Below are 18,128 nucleotides of genomic sequence, written 5' to 3'. Positions count from 1 at the left end.
GAACACAGAGATCACACAGAAGAGAGGAGTCAGAGGGCCGGCCGGTGAGGAGAGCGACCGCCAACCAAAACAAACCAAAACCAATGAAAACCAACCACGTTCAGACCAGACGCTGACTCACTGCTGTTCACGAGACCTTTCATAGTGTAATGTTCATTACCCACTAGAAACAAGCTTTACATGCACCATTCAAGGTTATCATGGTTTGTAATTTTCAGTTAGTTGGTATTTTAGTTTTGACTTTTAGTACAATTTTATATATAAATAAATAATTTTCAAGGACTCCCCAGGAAAAGGGGACCTGTTCCAGAGTAATACATTTTAAATCACAGGAACACCTTTAACTCTTTTTTCAACTATATAATATATCCCGAGATATATATATATATATATATATATATATATATATATATATATATATATATATATATATATATATATATATAGTTGGACAGCCTGCTGTTTTGATGTGAATCTCTTATCAACGTGGAGCCCTGGCCTGTCACCGTCTGCTCTAACCCAAAGGGACCTTATATGGTGTCAGAGTAGAAGACCAATAATCCGGACACAATAATAAACTGTGAGGCCTTGCGGTGAGCAAGCCTCAGCCTGACACAGCAGTAAAGCAGAAGTCGAGTATGGGCTCCTATAGTCCTAAACGGTCGACAGTGTGAAGGTACAGATCGCAAGAAGCAGGCCGTTAAGATGTGTAGAACAGATTAGATCTCTTCGTGAATCAGGCGGCTGAGAAGCTGTCCTGCAGGATCCTCTCATGGGTCAGGGGTCATAACTAACTAAGGTTTGGGGTTCTGCAGGGTCACAGGGATGTTTGTTGAGGTGTGGTTTGATACTCTTTACAGTTTAAAGAATGATATGTGTGTGTGTTTTATTTCTTTAATATAATCTAGTGATACTCAGGATGGACGAGAACGTGTCTGCTTGAGACCGTGATCCACCTTGTATATTGAGAAGATACTCTTGACATATAATCAATGCTTGGCAGGTGTTAATATGTAACTTTGAAAAAGGTTAAAACTATGCTGTTTCTTCAAATAACCTTTGTAGTGAATTGATGATAAAATGTCCATTTTTTGACTACGTACATGTGTGAGGACAGAGGATGAGCTGAAACGAGGCTGATAAGACTGCAGTGTAAAAAAGGAGAAGTAACACAGGAAAGAGCGTGGGTTCAAGAGAGCCCAGTGCTTCAGCCCCTCAAAAATGAGGGGGGTCCGAGTTGAAATTTGGGACAGAATAATACGTTTTAGTTCAGTTGCGTTTGAGCGAGTTAGGTGAATAGACGTAGCAATACTTTGGTGTAGTTGAGTCAATTAGTTTCCTCCGCACTTTCGGTAGAGCCTCCGTTCTCTTATCTTCTGAGTTTTCTTTTAAGTATTTTTTGAGGTTGCATTTGTAACTTGTAAATCCTTTTCTATCTTTGGTGAAATAAATATTGATTGATATCGAAGTTTAAATCAAGTCTGCGCGTCCGTAGCCCATTCTTTGATCTCCTTCAATTCTTGGCATCGAGCCATCAAAGAGCCAGAGGCAGAGCTTCATGTCGACCCGCCCCGGCAGCCCCCGAGGTAAATCTGAGGTTAATCCATCATGACTACACTCACTGATAAAGATACAGGACACACTTACATAACAGACACATATTTGTTGTAATGAATTAGAGAGAGAGTTACGGTGACTGGTATAAGTATTAAATCCCCTTGTAAGAGTTTGTCATGAATTTATTAATTGTTGGTAGTTTGAGAACAGCCGAGCCGAAAGCATAAGATAACCATGGTAGTCCCTCTCGCGAACCGGGCCGTGTGTGACGGTCGGATCTTGTGTTGCTTGGTGACTTCCTAGTTTAGCACCAGGTCATATTCCTCCGCGGAGGTTCTGCTCGAGGCTAGAGGAGTGACATGCGTGCGCAAGCCCAGTGCGGTGGGCTGGTGGTCTGAGACACGGCTGGACCCTTCACTGTGTCCCGCGGGGCTCGCCGCCACCTGTCCCCTGTCGAGCCTGGATTCGAGCATCTCTCTCTCTATCCCTCTTGTGAAATTAAATCCTGAAAGCATTTAATTTGTCTATTAAAATTAAAATATATAAAATAAATAAACGGTTAACTTGCAGGACTGACACTTACACTGCAGTGATAAAGAGCCCACCAGCCCCAACTGTTTAATAATATATATATATCTTGAGGTATATATATATATATATATATATATAGTATATATCCTGAGGAATATTATATATATATATATATTATAAATATATATATATATATATTATAAATATATATTGTATAGATTCACTGACCGGAGCACTGCAGCTGGGAGAGGATCTGAGCTCCTTCAAACTGGTGGCTGACCATCTTCAGATTTGGTTTGATGCAGCGAATGAAACTGGAGCCCTGTAGGAGGAGAACGTGGACATGAGAGAGACGCCAGCATCGTTACGACGGCACACAGAAGCAGAGCTGTAACCAGGGATCGTCCGCAGGGAACACCGACCGTGCTGCGCAGCTTCTCCAGCAGGATGTTCAGCTGTGTCTGCAAGAAAAATAAGATGGAGTCATCCGCGAGGCCAAAGTCTCACTTTGTGGTGGGCAAGTTGACAATTGATCATATATACACACACACACACATATATATATATATATATATGTATATATTAACATCTTGGGTTTTGATAAGGGCTCCTGAACTGTTGTTTTTAAGACTCCACACGTGACAGTAGTGATGTTTAGAGGTGTGTTTGAGAGTTTCTTCTCACAGTCAGAGTTCACTGCAGTAGACGGCAAAGTGAAGTTCTGCTGTGGACGCATTTTAGACTCCTAAAATAATCAATATCAGTTTAAGTGAACGCTATATTTAGAATATGTTCAACTCTTTACCTTTCGGACGGGAACTGAAGCTATTATCTCTGCTCTCTGCAAACACACCAGACTCCATTCACAAAAGCAGTGCTTTAACCTCTGAGGACACAGGAGCTGCTGCTCTACTGCTGAACCCATCTGGTAGTGTGTTTGTGTTGTTGTGAGACTTTGGTGAATCCAAACTGACCCTTGAAAGCACTTAAAGTCACACAACAGCACAAACACACTATCAGCTGGGTTCAGCAGTAGAGCAGCATCTCCTGAGTTCCGAGAGGTTAAATCACTGTTTTTGTAAATGGAGTCTGGTGTGTCTGTAGAGCACAAAGATAGATTATTTTAAGAGTCTAAAATGCGTCCACAGCAGAACATTACTTTGCTCCATCTACTGCAGTAAAACTCTGACTTTGAGAAGAAGCTCTCAAACACACTCCTAAAGATCTGAACTATGTATTTAATTTGTACTTCTTTGTAAAGGTGAACCTGAGTCAGGATATCTCTGTCTGAAGGTCTGCTAGTTAGAGGTGGAGTGCTTCTACATTCCTCCATAAATCATTGATCCGTGACACGCTGGTGTCATCAGTACACGTTTGCCAGCAGCAGGTTCAGTTGGTCTGTTGTTGCAGATGTTATGCTCTGCGGTATATTTTGGGTCCCTTGTGTGTTGTTTTTCTTGGTATGGGGTGGGGGGTTCAGACACTGTTCAGCTATAAAATAAGGTAACAAATTCTCTTAATTTCACCCAAAACTCACCCTAAACTTGTTGCCGACGCTGATGAAGCCGAGTTTTCCCGCCTTCTGCTTGGCGTCTTTGCTGTTGTTGGAGTTCTCGAAGAGTTCGCGGACAAAGCGGTCCTTGGACTCGCTGACCAGACACTCCAGAGACATGTGGAGGGCGTCGTTGTTCTTCTCCACAAACTTGGTCTAAAAAATAAAACCCAAAAGGCAGACTCAGGAACAAGCTGTGAGACGGTGGAGATGTCTAACGCTGCTTGCTTCATTACTCATGATTCACCTGCTGCCTCTGCACAGATATCAGACGCATGAAACATATCAAATAAAATGTGTTATCTCATCTGAACGGTCTCTGGCTTTTGGTCGGGAGTGTTTCTCTAAAGTCCAGTGATCAAAGAAAAATTTATAAATAATTTCCTGTGACATTCATTTTTCAAAAGACGGCTGCCGGAAAGCCGAGCGCCGAGTGTTTCGTGAACGCACCGTCTCGTAGCACACGGCTCCTGCAAAGTGTCTGATAATAAAGCCTTCATCGTCCCTCACGTTCCTGTGGACGGCGAGCTTAGACTTCCTGGGTACCTGAGGGACACACACACACACACACACACACACACACACACACACACACACACACACACACACACACACACACAGTGAGACTCAGCAGACCTCCTGCATGTTTTCCGTTCACAATGACGTGCTAATTTGCGGTCCCGTCAATCACTCCGGGCTGGAGATGAAGTCAGTGTTCTAGTGGCTGAAGTCAGTGTTCAGTTTCACTGCCTGACATCATTCTTCAATCAAACGCATTGCATCGAACCTGAACCTCCTTTTAGAACATTTGTCTATGGATTAAAAATATTTAAAAAGTGTTTTTTATTATCATTATGCAATATAAAACAAAGGGATAATTGTAAGAGAAAAAACTAAAACAACTGAGTTATTTACAGGTAAATGTGACAATTTAAGCCTCCGGTTTAAAAGGAGCAACTTCCTGTTTCAGAGCCGACTCACGGTGAGGCGGAAGTGGTTCTTGTGTTTGTTGTGAACGGTGTCGGTGAAGTGTTGGTCGCTGGGCTGAGGTAGTCGGTTCTCTTCGTCCAGGATGTCCAGGACGCCGACCATCTTCGCCTCCACCAGGTCTTTGAAACGAGAACATGACAGTCAGTAGTTAATGGAAGCTGCTTCGGATCAGCTGAGGCTAATAGTATGACCAATTAAATCAAGATGTTAGGGGGATGCTAACGATTAAAAATCTAATTAAGAGGTGTGCCGATATTAACAGTTTGACCTGGTCGAACTCAGAAGGTGATGGGGGAAGCTAATTGTTATTATTAGCGTCATTATAATATCTGAACAGTATAGAACACCTGGAGGGTGCAAAAGTGCTTTATTCCATCACTATGGTCTCAAGAAAAGTAATTTCAATGTCCAACATTTTTGGTATAAAAGCTTCATGACCCGGTTAATTAATCTTTAAAGAAACTTGGTTCAGAGACAAAAAATGTGGAAGGAGTTCATTTCTGCAAATCAATGGAAAACTTTAGTTGAAGTGCAGTTGAGATTAAAGACATGATGAGAATCCAGTTTAGTGCAGTCAAGGAATAACTGTTGTTGTGTCTGTGTATATCAGATAATTGGCATTCAAATCTATAATCTAAAGAACCCATTTATTGGATTTCCTATAGAAAAGGGCCAATGAGCACTATTGTACAGTAATGGACCCTACAGGCTGGGAGCAAGATCAATCGATAGTGTAATAAAGTGACTCCCACAGCGGTTGTAACAACATAGAGCAATATAACGAAACGCAATGCAGCAGCAAAGGAGATACAAAGACAGAAGTAGAACCAAAGTCTTAAGATTTAAGTACCAAGAAAAGTCACGTTTCAAGTTCCAAGGTAAGACCTTCAAGTTCCAACGTAAGGCCTTTAAGTTCCAACAGAAGACCTTCAGGTTCCAACATAAGACCTTCAAGTTCCAACATAAGGCCTTCAAGTTCCAACATAAGACCTTCAAGTTCCAACATAAGACCTTCAAGTTCCAACGTAAGGCCTTCAAGTTCCACGGTCAGACCTTCAGGTTCCACGGTCAGACCTTCAGGTTCCAACATAAGACCTTCAAGTTCCACGGTCAGACCTTCAGGTTCCAACATAAGACCTTTAAGCTCTGAGTCAATTTCTCAAGTCACATCCAAAGTTAGGTTCTTTAAGTCCCACGTCAAGACAGGAAAGCCCCGAATCAGATGCCAAGTCAAGATAACTACGTATGCAGTGCAGAAGCTGAGGGGAAACAAAGCTGAGTCTTGGCTGTGAAGCCCAGATTCAAGTCCCAAGTCAAGATCCAATCCCTACAAGTCTCAAATCAAGTACAACACCAAGACGGGACAGCTGGAAGTTAAGTTCCGAGGTCAGACCTTCAAGTCCCACATCAAGTCACCAGCGACAAGTCAAGACAGAAAAGTCTCAGGTCAAAGCTCATTGACTTCAGGACGAAACAATATTAAACTGACTCATTTTATTTATATATTATTTATATCAGCTTGAATTGAAATTTAAAAAAGAGCGTCACTTTACAAACTTTTATGGACCTACAATTACATCATTTTAAAAAATGTCTCTCCGGGCACGATGCCCTGCATTTTAAGGGATATAGTCTCACTCAAATGTTGTGTGTTATCAACCAGAGACTGGCAGCACACAGTGTGTGACTCAGAGGAAGCTCGACACACAGTGTGCACGTCACCGACAGTATCACGAGCACTAGTGAGTGGTGAGAAGGTCAGCGACACAGTGAACTTGATGAAGCGCCTGGAGGGGTTGTTGGTGTAAAACAGAAGCCCGCTATAGCAGAGCTTCCCTGACGAGGAGGAAGTTATGGAAGATGATTCAGCGCGTCTCTCTGACTCACGTTTCCTGACTTGAATTGAGATGTGCAGAGCGGATGCAGGCTTCCTACTCAAAACCCCCCAGAGACGGACCTTCATCCATCCCTCCATCACAAGAAAAGCAACATGAACACAGACGGAACAAAGCAGCCAAAAAGAACCAATCGGTGACAAAATAAACTGCCTGTTTGGACTCGACATTTCCATCTTTTTCTTTTTTTTTAATCTTCATTTTATTTTTACTTTTGTCCCCCATGCAGTCATGCATCTCCCGTCTGTACAAATGAAATGTTCTGCTGCATCGAGTGTGAGCTTTAAGTTCTCTCTGGTGTGGACAGAGTAGCTGCTGCTCACAGAACACACAATAGGAGCCCGAACAAACAAATACATTTGGGTAATCTACAGTTTGAGTCAATACAGAGAGCTCATTGTAAACAGTCTGTGTTGTTGCGTGCCCCCCCCGACTGCTGCTTCCCTCCAGCTGTCTCCGCTGTCGGCAAGCATCTAATATTGATGCTATTTCACAGAGCTGGACATCAGCAAAAAGCATAATTAACCTCCTTCCCCTCTCAATTCCCTCACATCCATCTGCCTCCCTGTTTATGGAGACGCTTCTCAGTCAGACAGGGGTTGGCGTGCTCTGGGGCTTCCATCACTCTGCCTCGCTGTTCGGTCCGTCCGTGAAACGGCGCCGAGGTCAAACTGTGGAGCGGTGGCTCTCGAAAAAAAAAAACAAGGGGCTCGGAGCCGGCAGCACATCAAGGCCAGTAATGCGCAGTACTCTGCTGCCCTGGGCTCGCAAACACGACTTCTTCTCCTCCAGAAGATTGGAAGCAAACAACCCCAGAGAGAGAAGATTAAAAGCATGAATACTACAAAGCAACAACACCGGCGGTAGCAACGCTCCAAAGCCTCAGGCAGTGACTCAACAAAGCTGTATTTGGGAGAGCATTTGAGATTTGGCGATGCCTACAGCTATGAGGTCACGGAGGCAACACCAAGTCAAGCAAACTAAAAATCCAGATTCAAGTTTCTAAGTTGAGTCCCTCGTGAAGTCCCAAATAAACACCGACAAGTCCTAAACCAAGCCAGGAAAGTCTTAAATCATCGGCCAAATTAAGACCCAATAGTCCTAATTCAAGTCCCAAGTCCCAAGGAAAGACCTACGTCAAGTTCTAAGTTGAACAGTTCCACGTTCAGTTCAAAGTCATGACCATCAAAACCCAATTAAAAGACAAGTCAAGTTCCAAGTTAAGCACAACCACTTGCCAAACAAAACAAGAGAACCAGGTCAAGATCAGAGTTAAGAACTTCAAGTCATAGAACCAGACAGTAAAGTCCCGAGTCCATTCCTTCTGGTTCGGTTTCATAATGCATGACGCACCGCAGGGGTCAAACAGCCCACGTCAACGGCAAGAAAGTTACTTTATTGTCGATGCATTTTCCATGATATTTGACATCTCCAGGTGTCGGCTGAAACATCTGAAGCTCAGCTTGAATGTTTAGTTTCTGATGAGGAAAGCCGAGCTCCTTGTGTCCTTTAGTCGTCTGTGTGGCTGGTGCCTCACACATAGGGAAAACTGTCAAGTTATTCAAATAATAAAATAACCCTTTGCAGAGAAACACTCGGCACAAATATGGAGGTCGAGCCAGTGGCGCTACTCTGAATACACGAGAGGCGTCTTCATACCTATGCAGTCCTGATTGTCCACATAGTGAACCTCGTTGACTCCGAGCCCCTCCCGCTGGTACAGCTCTTGCTCCTGGAATGCAAACAAGATATTTATAATGAGAACCCATAACCATATTCACAGCGTGTTTCGGTCTAATGATGAAGGGGCCGTCGCCTGGCGGGCGTTCCTGCTCTCTAGCAAAAGGTCACTTAGACCGGGCTCTCCGACGCCGGTCCGCCTGCACGCAAACACCAGCGCCTTCGGGTCAGAAACTTTACGTAAAGAAACATCAAACTTTCAGAGAAATACAGGCGGTAATCATCATTATTAACACACCAATCAAAACACATACTTTCACAAAAATCACGTTATGGAAAAGAACTTTCCTTCAAAAGTGATCAAAGTTTAGATTTCATGTTTTCAGGTGTCTGAGCTTTGGAAAATCAATACTTTTCATAAATGAGACACCCACAATTTGAAAAAAATGACACCTACTCTTTCAACAAGAGCAGTACTTAACCCCCCTGAGATGTTTGCTTTGCCTCTAAGTGCAGGCTGATGGATCGGAGCAGGTGCTTTTCTAGTTTTTTTTCTAGGTTTTTCCCCCTGAATGGAGACGCGTGCTCGTCGCCTCTCACCTCTTTCAGAATGCGCTCGTTGAAGAACTGCTGCAGCTTCTCGTTGCAGTAGTTGATGCAGAACTGCTCGAAGCTGTTGTGTTCAAAGTACTCTGAGGAACAGAAACCGGTACCATGTTTACGACATAAGAAATTGTCACAAATCAACAATTAAGTCTTTGTCATTTTAAATCACTCTGAACTTTTCTCTGATGGTTTTTTAACATGGAACCTTTTTTCATTTTACGATCAAGAAACTTATTTATTCTGAACATCTGAGAGACTTTGTCCCAAGATGTCAAGGAGGTTGTTCTCAGTTTGTTTGTTTGTTTCTCAGCAGGATCATGGAGGAAACAAACAACTGGCACAGTTTCCATGAAACTTGGTGGAAAGGTGTTGCATGGGCCGGAGAAGAAGCCGAGATTCCAAAAGAATCCGTTAACACTCAGCCAATCTCAGACTTATGTTCATCTAAATGTTGATTAAATAAGCATCTAAAACAGGGGTGGGCAAACTTTTTGGCTCAGGGGCCACATTGAATAAAAAAAATTTGACAGACGGGCCGGGCCAGTATCAGATGGATGGAGAGTGTTTGTGTGAACCTGTCACGGGAGGACAATGTTTAGGACCCAAATGCAGACCACATGAGAGTATCTGGTAAAACAGATTATTGGAGCGAAAGGGAAGGTGGGGAGCCTGTGGTCCGCCACAGGGGGTGCTGGGCGGTGTGAGACCCGTGGCTCTACACTGGACGACGGCGAGGCCGGCAGGGGGCGGTGTGAGAATATAACGTAAATGACTCAGCTTTTTTGTTCAACTCGCTGGTTAAATCTTCATCAATTTGTTCTACACGCCGAGTCACTGTTCTGCGTGATAAACTAAATTTTTCAAATTTGTTTTTGCTCTCTGGACATAAGAGACCTGCTGTTTCTACCATACATTCTTTCAAAAACTCTCCTTCAGAGAAAGGCTTGCTAGCTTTTGCTAATTTGAATGCTAGCAAAAAACTTGCCTTGGTGCTTGATTCTTGTATAGCAGTTTGGCGGAGAAAAATATTTTGCTGACTCTTTAAATTGGCTGCCAACCTCTTAGCAGTAGCCGTCCGTTCTGTCGTTGACTGTTGGCTAGCATAGTTAGCATGCTTGGCGGAAAAGTGGCGGCTAATATTGCATTCTTTGAACACTGCAATGGTTTCTTGGCAAATAAGACATACTGCCTCTGATCGTACTTCGTGAAAAAATACTTAGCAGTTCACTCATTAAAGACTCTGCACTCACTGTCGACTTGTCTTTTCTTGGGTCCACTCATTGTGACAGAAGGGATCAATGCAGGAGGCTGACAGACATAACCCTATATGTCACATGACCTGAGCGCGCAGGGTGGCGCAGTTCCGTGGGTCGAATGTGGTTAGTTATGTTAGTTATACTGAGGAAAAATACTCTGCATGCAGCTGTCAGTTCATTTTACAACTCTAAAACTGTTGTAGTACAAACCCTGTCTCTGGCGTCAGAAAGTGATTCATATTACCGTAATACTTCTAAAGTTAACGCTTTACGCCATAATTAAAAAGGATTCTGACCGCTAAGAAGTGGAGCTTTTCAGTGTTTTGCGGTATATTACGGTAATAAAAAAAATAAAAAAGTGTCGCCCTTGTCTGTGGGATCAGTGGGGGAGGGGTGGAATCGACAAGCGCAGCACAGCAAGTGTTGTGTGTCGCTCTAGTTCAGCAGAACACGGCAGGCAGCGGTCCGCACGGCGCGTACAAACTGCTGTAACGCCTCTCTGTTCCCGACTTGATTTTCCCAAAGCACGATGACCACAACAGACCAGCGTTGATGTTTCTTCATGCTTATTTATTGCACAGCGCTCTTTTAGGCTTTCCGTGTTGCTTCGGGAAACTGAACTTGTAACGGAGAAGCGCTACAGCGGTCTTTACTATAACTTTTTTTTTTTTTTTTTTTAATGTTATAATAATTATAATACTCGGCGGGCTGGATTAAAATGCCCCACTGTAGTTTGCCCACCTCTGATCTAAAACATTAAATAAACAGCTGCAGCTACATCTGGAACACCTTTTAGACGAGCAACAAGCAGTTTTTATCATTCAAGTCGATCCAATAAAAACCTTTACTCCTCAGACATGGTTAAAAGCTGTGAATGAGGTCATAAACAAGGTCACAAGAGGTTTCAACAGAGACCAACCGAAGCCGGCGATGTCCAGGACGCCGATGAAGTTGGCGGAGGAGTCGAAGGGGAAGCACTGGTTGGCCCGCGTCACCACGTGGTCGAACAGGTGGCTGTACACGGCCTTCGCCAGGGCGTCCCGGGCGTTGTTGGCCTGCTCCACTTTGAGCGGCACTCTGGAGAAAAACAGGGGGTGGGGGAGAATACATCTGAATGTTAGTGCCTGTAGGAGTTGTGTCCCACTTGAGTGTCCCACTTGAAGGCTTTTCAGGACGCAGTTGTTGTGAAATGATGAATAAGCGAAACAGTTGAAAGCTCCAAAAAAATTATTAAAAGTGGACGTTAAAAACCAACCTATTTTTAGGCCTCTGCTAAAAAATTTGAGATTTTGTTCAGATGTGTAAATATCAGTCTATATGTTACTGGTTAAGAGTAAATGAAGATGAAACACAGAAAAAATGAAAAGGTTTCAGGTCCGCCTAGAAAAAAATAAACACTTTCTGGATGATTATTTATTTGAAGTGATGCAGTTGTGAGGTCTAACTGACTCAAATTGTGGCACAATATGTGAACATTCTCTCTGCAAAGTTGACTTTGATAAAGTAAAGTAGAACAAAGTTAGAGAGGGTTTAGTACAGAGAACATTCAGACGAGGAAATTTGCATTGGGGCACATTGTACCAAACCATGTATTTCACTTGTATATTACTTATGGTGTCCAATACATCCAAATACAGCATTTTATTCTGTCTATATATATATATATATATATATATATATATATATATATATATATATATATATACACACACACACACACGTACATGTATATATGTACATATATACACTACCAAAAGTTCAAAAGTTTGGGGTCACTTAGAAATACCCTTATTTTTCAAAGAAAAGCACTGTTTTTTCAATGAAGATAACATTAAATTAATCAGAAATACACTATAGACTATACATTGTTAATGTGGTAAATGACTATTCTATGTAGAAACGTCTGGTTTTTAATGAAATATCTACATAGGTGTATAGATGCCCATTTCCAGCAACTATCACTCCAGTGTTCTAATGGTACATTGTGTTTGCTAACCGCATAGAAGACTAATGGATGATTAGAAAACCCTTGTGCAATTATTTTAGCACAGCTTAAAACAGCTATGTTGGTGAGAGAAGCTATACAACTGGCCTTCCTTTGAGCTAGTTGAGTATCTGGAGCATCACATTTGTGGGTTCGATTATACTCTGAAAATGGCCAGAAAAAGAGAACTTTCATGTGAAACTCGCCAGTCTATTCTTGTTCTTAGAAATGAAGGCTATTCCATGCGAGAAACTGCGAAGAAACTGAAAGTTTGGCTGGGTAACCCCAAACTTTTGAACAGTAGTGTATATACTGTGTTTTATACTGTGTTTATATGTACTGCGTTTATATATACTGCATTTTATACTGGGTTTATATGTACTGCGTTTATATATACTGCGTTTTATATTTGGTTCATATATACTAGGTTCATATGTACTGCGTTTTATACTGGGTGCCAGCAAGACGTTTAGAGCAAAACAGGAAGTGGAATCCTTTGTTTCAAGGGACGAACCGGCGGAGCGTTTGTTGTTTTCAGGGTCAATAAATATGTTCGAAAGGTTATTTCTACACTAAATGTTAATTAATATGAGTGTATAAAAGTCCGAAAATGTATTGTATGTCGCTAAATGCCGATGGAACCACAAATTGGCCCGATGTTAACAGATTCTATCTACATGTGCTTGAGTGTTCAGCCACTGCAAAGCTAATAATGTTTAGCATTTTAAAGACCATCCTACAGGGACACCTTCTGTTATCAATTATGTTCAAGAAGATTTAATTTGTGTCGATTTTACTGAAAGTAATGTTTATTTTCGTTATGTAGTGCTGTATGGGATGAGTGTCCGTAGTCGCCACATGTGCATTTGAGCTAACGCAAAGAGAGAACGTAGTGAGTATGTTGTAATGTACTGCAACATTTCTCTCTATTTATGGACTCAACTGTTTCATGTGTTTAATTTCAGAGATAACTGTGTGGTATTGTTTGTTGTCTTTTATCTGGTTTTAACAGAAGAGCTACCACTACAGTTATTTGTGTACTTTATTTATGCACTTGATTTATGTGTGTGATTTATGCACTTTGAGTCAGTGACCAAGATCGTGTTAAAGGGATATTTTTGTTTTCACAGTGGAATTTGCCACAAACCAGAGAACCTAACATAAATTGAACATTCCAAATTTATTTAATATGCTCTATTCCTTTAAGAGTATTTGAGAAATAAAGATCCCTGACTATAGCTCTGTGTATGGTGTCATTTCAAATTTCACCTGCCTACATTAGCACAGCTTAAAACAGTTAAGCCTAGTTTATGGTTCTTCGTCAGGTCGACGGCGTAGACGCAGACCGCTAAGACGTAGCCTGACGCGCACCTCCAAAAAATCCTAACTACGCGTCGCGTTGACACGGACCGCAAGCGCTGTGATTGGTCCACTCAGAACGTAATTTCCGGCAGTTGCTTTTTCCCAGCCTCGACCGGTTTAGTGGTCGTACAGACCACCTCCGCAAACGTCTTCTCTGTCGCCTGCGCTTCAACATTTGCAATATAAGCATTTGCTCTTCAATATTGATGAGCTCCAACTTTAATGCAGCCGCTCCAACTTGGTCGCCATTGTTTACTGTGACCGGAATTCGGCTATAACCCCTGAAACCACACAGCCACACAGACACACCCCCCTGGCGGCATGGCGGTTAATTGCAAAGCAACGCGGTCCCTCGACGCAGAACTTCGTCGACGGCGTACCTACATAAACTAGGCTTCATGCTTGTTGAGTATCTGGACCATCACATTTGTGGGTTCTACTATACTCTCAAAATGGCCAGAAAAAGAGAACTTCCATGTGAAACTCACCAGTCTGTTCTTGTTCTTAGAAATGAAGGCTATTCCATGCGAGAAATTGCGAAGAAACTGAAAGTTTTGTTTTCGTTATAAAAGCGTATCGACTTTCTGGACGCCTGTGGGCAAACGTTTTATCGGATTATTTGAATGTCACTCAAATATTTGGACTTCATGTTGATTGTTAAAACTCACGTAAAAGAGAGATCTCAATGGGAAACACCTGGCTAAATAAAGATTACATGTTTTGTGTCTCACTTGTCTCCCTCCGTTAGTCAACTCTTTTTCTTCTCTTCCTCCTCATCAACGTTGGCGCAAAAAAAACAGTTCACATGGAAACGCCTTCAGTTGCACATCAGCTTTATGTCCGTTTGCTTTACTGTCGTTGCACATAATTAGATTCCTAATTAGTTTGCTCAAATATGCCAAGCAGAAAATAGTACAGAAAAAAAAAAGGAAAACAAAAATAAACGTTTTAATTATCACCCTCTCTAAACCCAAATCTCCACCCACACCCACAGGGGATGTAGCCAGCTGGCCGCGGTCCAACCTGCCACCGCTCTTCAAATTTACCTTCTACTTTCATTTCATCCGCGTTCCCCAAATCAAAAGCTGTAATCTGTAACCCTGAATGTTAAGCGTTAGCTAGCGACCTAGTAGACAGTCTCGCTCCTCTTGCAGATGCTGGCGATGGCTCGGCTCACGGACGAGAAGAACCGGCGGATACAGCTGCGCTTCTTTGTTGGCGCCACGAGGTGAGCTTTGACGGCAGTGGCGATGAACTTCTCGAGTGCCGGTGACCCCACTTTCATGTTGGCCAGCATCAATTCTGCACCACCCCAGATCCTTGAAAATGATCTTCTCAAGGTTGGCGACGGTTTTGGGGGAGCAATTGAAGTCGATGCCCTCGACCCACGTCCTCTTCATCAGACGCTCAATGAGGCTTGTGGGGTCCGTCATATACTTTCCCACCTTGCTCCTCAAATAGGTCAGTGACACCAGCCTCTCCAGAATGAGCAAGATGGTATTTTTTCTCATTTCTTCCTGTTTTGCTTCAACCTCTGGTGTTTAAATTGTTGACTGACTGCAACCTCAGAAGAATTTAGAGTAACTTTGGGATTATGGGAAATTAAACTGGCCATATTTCTCACATAACTAAATGATTTATCAACACATTCATGTGTAATACAAAATAAATTATTTGTAGCTCTGAACATTCATGTTCTCTATTGTCTTTAAGCAGTGGTGTATAAAGTACCCAGAAGCCGTACTTGAGTAAAAGTAAAGATACCTTACAGGAAAATGACTCCAGTAAAAGTCACCTACTAAAATACTATTTGAGTAAAAGTCTTAAAGTATCTGATATTTTCTGTACTTAAGTATCAAACGTTTTTTTCTGATATAAAATGTACTTAAGTATTGAAAGTAAAAGTACAAGTACACGCTTTTGAATAAAAAAAGCAATGGGTCAGAACTTTGAGAATTATGAAGTTTATTCTTTTAAGTGCTGTGGCCACCATGACCAAGGACCAGGCGTTGTGTTGAAAATAACTGGGTTGGCTGTGATCTATCCATATATATTATGTTCAACATTATATATTGTACATAAGTATACTCTTGCATCTTTTATGAACTTATTATCATAATTCTCCAAAAAGCAATATGACACTATGAAGGAGTTGTAACAGTGTGGTTATAAGTATGCTCATACTGGCCATAGGTCCCTTGGGGTCTGTGGGTCCCTTGGTACCGGGCCACACAGAAAGAATGAATGAAAAATGTAAAGTAAATTTACAAAAATCAAGGCCGGAAAGGTGTTTTATTGTGAAAAATGACCAGATACATCCGTCTGTGGTAACCTCAGACGGAACCTCTTAACACATGTCAAGACGTTACATTACCCTAAAAATGAAACTTAATCTGTTTCAACTCTGTCGGTGTTCTGGATTAAAACCAAGGCAGAATATCCGGATATCGCCAAAAAAGCACGAAATCCTGCTTTCATTCCAACATCCTGTCTTTGTGCGGCGGGTTATAAATTAAGCAGTAGACTGGACTAAAGTTTTAGTCAGGAGTAGAGTCAGTAGACTGGACTAAAGGTTTAGTCAGGAGTAGAGTCAGTAGACTGGACTAAAGGTTTAGTCAGGAGTAGAGTCAGTAGACTGGACTAAAGGTTTAGTCAGGAGTAGAGTCAGTAGACTGGACTAAAGGTTTAGTCAGGAGTAGAGTCAGTAGACTGGACTAAAGGTTTAGTCAGGAGTAGAGTCAGTAGACTGGACATAACGAACACACGTTGGGTGTCGTCGTCTCCCTTCTCCCCAAGGTCGGACCCGGTCCGTGAAAATATTGTCTTCACGTAACCGGTCCGTGGTGCAATAAAGGTTTGGGACCGCTGGACTAGAGGATGTAGAGGCAAATGCATAATATCGTGATTCGCAAAACCTGCTTCGTGGAGTCTGTGTTCCACCAGTCCCTGATGTTTGTTTTTTTTCTAAAGATAGATTTGATTTTGTTGCGAGTAACGAAGGTTTCAGGGGAAATGTATTGGAGTAAAAGTACCAGTTTCCTTTGCAAAATGTAGTGAAGTAAAAGTAAACAGAAATATAAATAGTAAAGTAGAGTACAGATATCCCCAAAAAGTATTTCTACTTCGTTACTATACACCACTGTCAGTGAATATCAAGCACCCAGGCTTAAATCTCCATGTTTACAGACTAAACTTGTCAGTGAGTCACAGTGAGTTTTTTTTTGGTCCGTCCTGTCCATTCTTATAAAACATAACCAAGAACGCCTGGAGGGGGACTTGACTGGTTGAGCTGTTGACCCAAATAACTCAGTACCAAGTAATATTTAAACTTCTCGATATCTGCAATCGATCCTCTTTGTGCCCGGATCTGGAAAAAAAATTGCATTTGCCTGGTTTTGCCTGCAGGCAGTCATCCAGTTTTCACCTGTTCATATGGGTTAAACCTAACCCACTGATACATTTTCCTTGTTTGGCATTAATGACAACATGAAGACGTCAGATATAGAAACCCAAAGTCGCCGACGGACAGAGACACGAGCAGTGTTCCTGTCTGCGTTCAGCCTGAACCCCGCCGCTCTAAAGCCTGCCATTGTTTCGCTGGCAGCTTGTCCTCGCTGGCAGCTTCGCCGTCTGAATGCCAAGCCACTCGCCTCCGTTTCAGAAACCCGCCCACGCTAATGTTTGTTTCTCCTTTTTCATCCGCAGAGATGAGAAATTAAAAGCTGATCCCCGTCTCTGAGCCCGTCGGTAACTCTCGGTAACTCTGGCCTCCGCTCACTGCTTGTATTCAGTTTCCTCTCCCGGATCTGTACCGTCACAAACGCAATCTATGCAACGGTAGAAAACCAACCACAGCAACAGCCTGTTGCGGCTTCTTATCTGTAAAGAGAAGCCCAAATAAACAGTGGTCACCCTCTGGATGTTGGATGACTGACGGAGGATTTTGTGCCAGCACAAACACAAACACACATAAAAGAAGAAAACTGTTGGGTGAATCCTCCACACTGCATTTTAAGTCAACACCCAGCAGGTTGGATGTGGATGGAGATCAGCCGAAGGGCTTCTTTTGGAGCCGGAGAGGTCGCGTTCTCTCAGAGTCTCTCTGCTGGTGGCAGATGGTGGAAAAGTTGATGGAATGATCACTTCCAACTTGTTTATGCTCTCCATTTAAGCCAAAAAGAAAAACAACGTTTGACTGAGAAAGCAAAAGATCCTCTGTGCACAAGGAGGCGGCAGACTTTCTGGTGACGGCAGATGGTTGAAGGGATGGAGCAAAGAAAAGAAAAAAGAATGGCTTCCAACATGTTCACCCCCTCCAGGGAGGAGGAGTTTTTTTTCCAATGGTGGATGAATATGGAGGAAATTCAACACATTCGTGCATTCAACACTTTATTGAAGTAAAAGTATGCATCAGCCAATTTCAGTAAAAGTATTGATTGATCAGTAAAATGTTTTACCATTAGTTACATTCCACCACTTATCTAAAGCAGATAATTCCTGTATTTCTGTCCTCACCTGAACTACTCAGATGGGTCGAACTAAACTCTGCCGGCAGGTCGATGGATTGGCCTCTTGAAAATGAGCATTATTTTGTCATCACTGCCCGGTGGTACGTGGCTGGTCTCTGCCCTCCCGTCTCATCGTCTTCATCACTCTGAGGAGTAAGTTATTCGCCGCATTGAACCTTTCCGAAAATGGTCTGATGGAGTGGGTTC

The 18,128-nt window shown here is 42.4% G+C and overlaps 1 protein-coding gene across 3 annotated transcripts in view; it reads right to left on the bottom strand.

Annotated features, from left to right (window-relative positions):
* LOC306733456 (unconventional myosin-VI-like) overlaps positions 1-18,128 on the bottom strand; it is a gene marked incomplete at its 3' end in the record, with an annotated part of 81,866 nt that overhangs the window by 42,332 nt on the left and 21,406 nt on the right. For all 3 annotated transcript variants that reach the window (XM_079214694.1, XM_079214695.1, XM_079214696.1), the window contains exons 12-19: positions 10,987-11,144; positions 8,806-8,897; positions 8,185-8,257; positions 4,622-4,749; positions 4,091-4,186; positions 3,626-3,796; positions 2,511-2,549; positions 2,317-2,410 (exon numbers count right to left, since the gene is read on the bottom strand). In XM_079214694.1, the coding sequence (XP_079070820.1) occupies positions 2,317-2,410; positions 2,511-2,549; positions 3,626-3,796; positions 4,091-4,186; positions 4,622-4,749; positions 8,185-8,257; positions 8,806-8,897; positions 10,987-11,144 (851 nt within the window). The remainder of the gene's footprint in view (positions 1-2,316; positions 2,411-2,510; positions 2,550-3,625; positions 3,797-4,090; positions 4,187-4,621; positions 4,750-8,184; positions 8,258-8,805; positions 8,898-10,986; positions 11,145-18,128) is intronic.

This window comes from Taurulus bubalis (genome assembly GCF_910589615.1).
Source record: "Taurulus bubalis genome assembly, chromosome: 3".
NCBI lineage: Eukaryota > Metazoa > Chordata > Actinopteri > Perciformes > Cottidae > Taurulus > Taurulus bubalis.
This window is presented reverse-complemented; position numbering and strand designations above follow the sequence as displayed.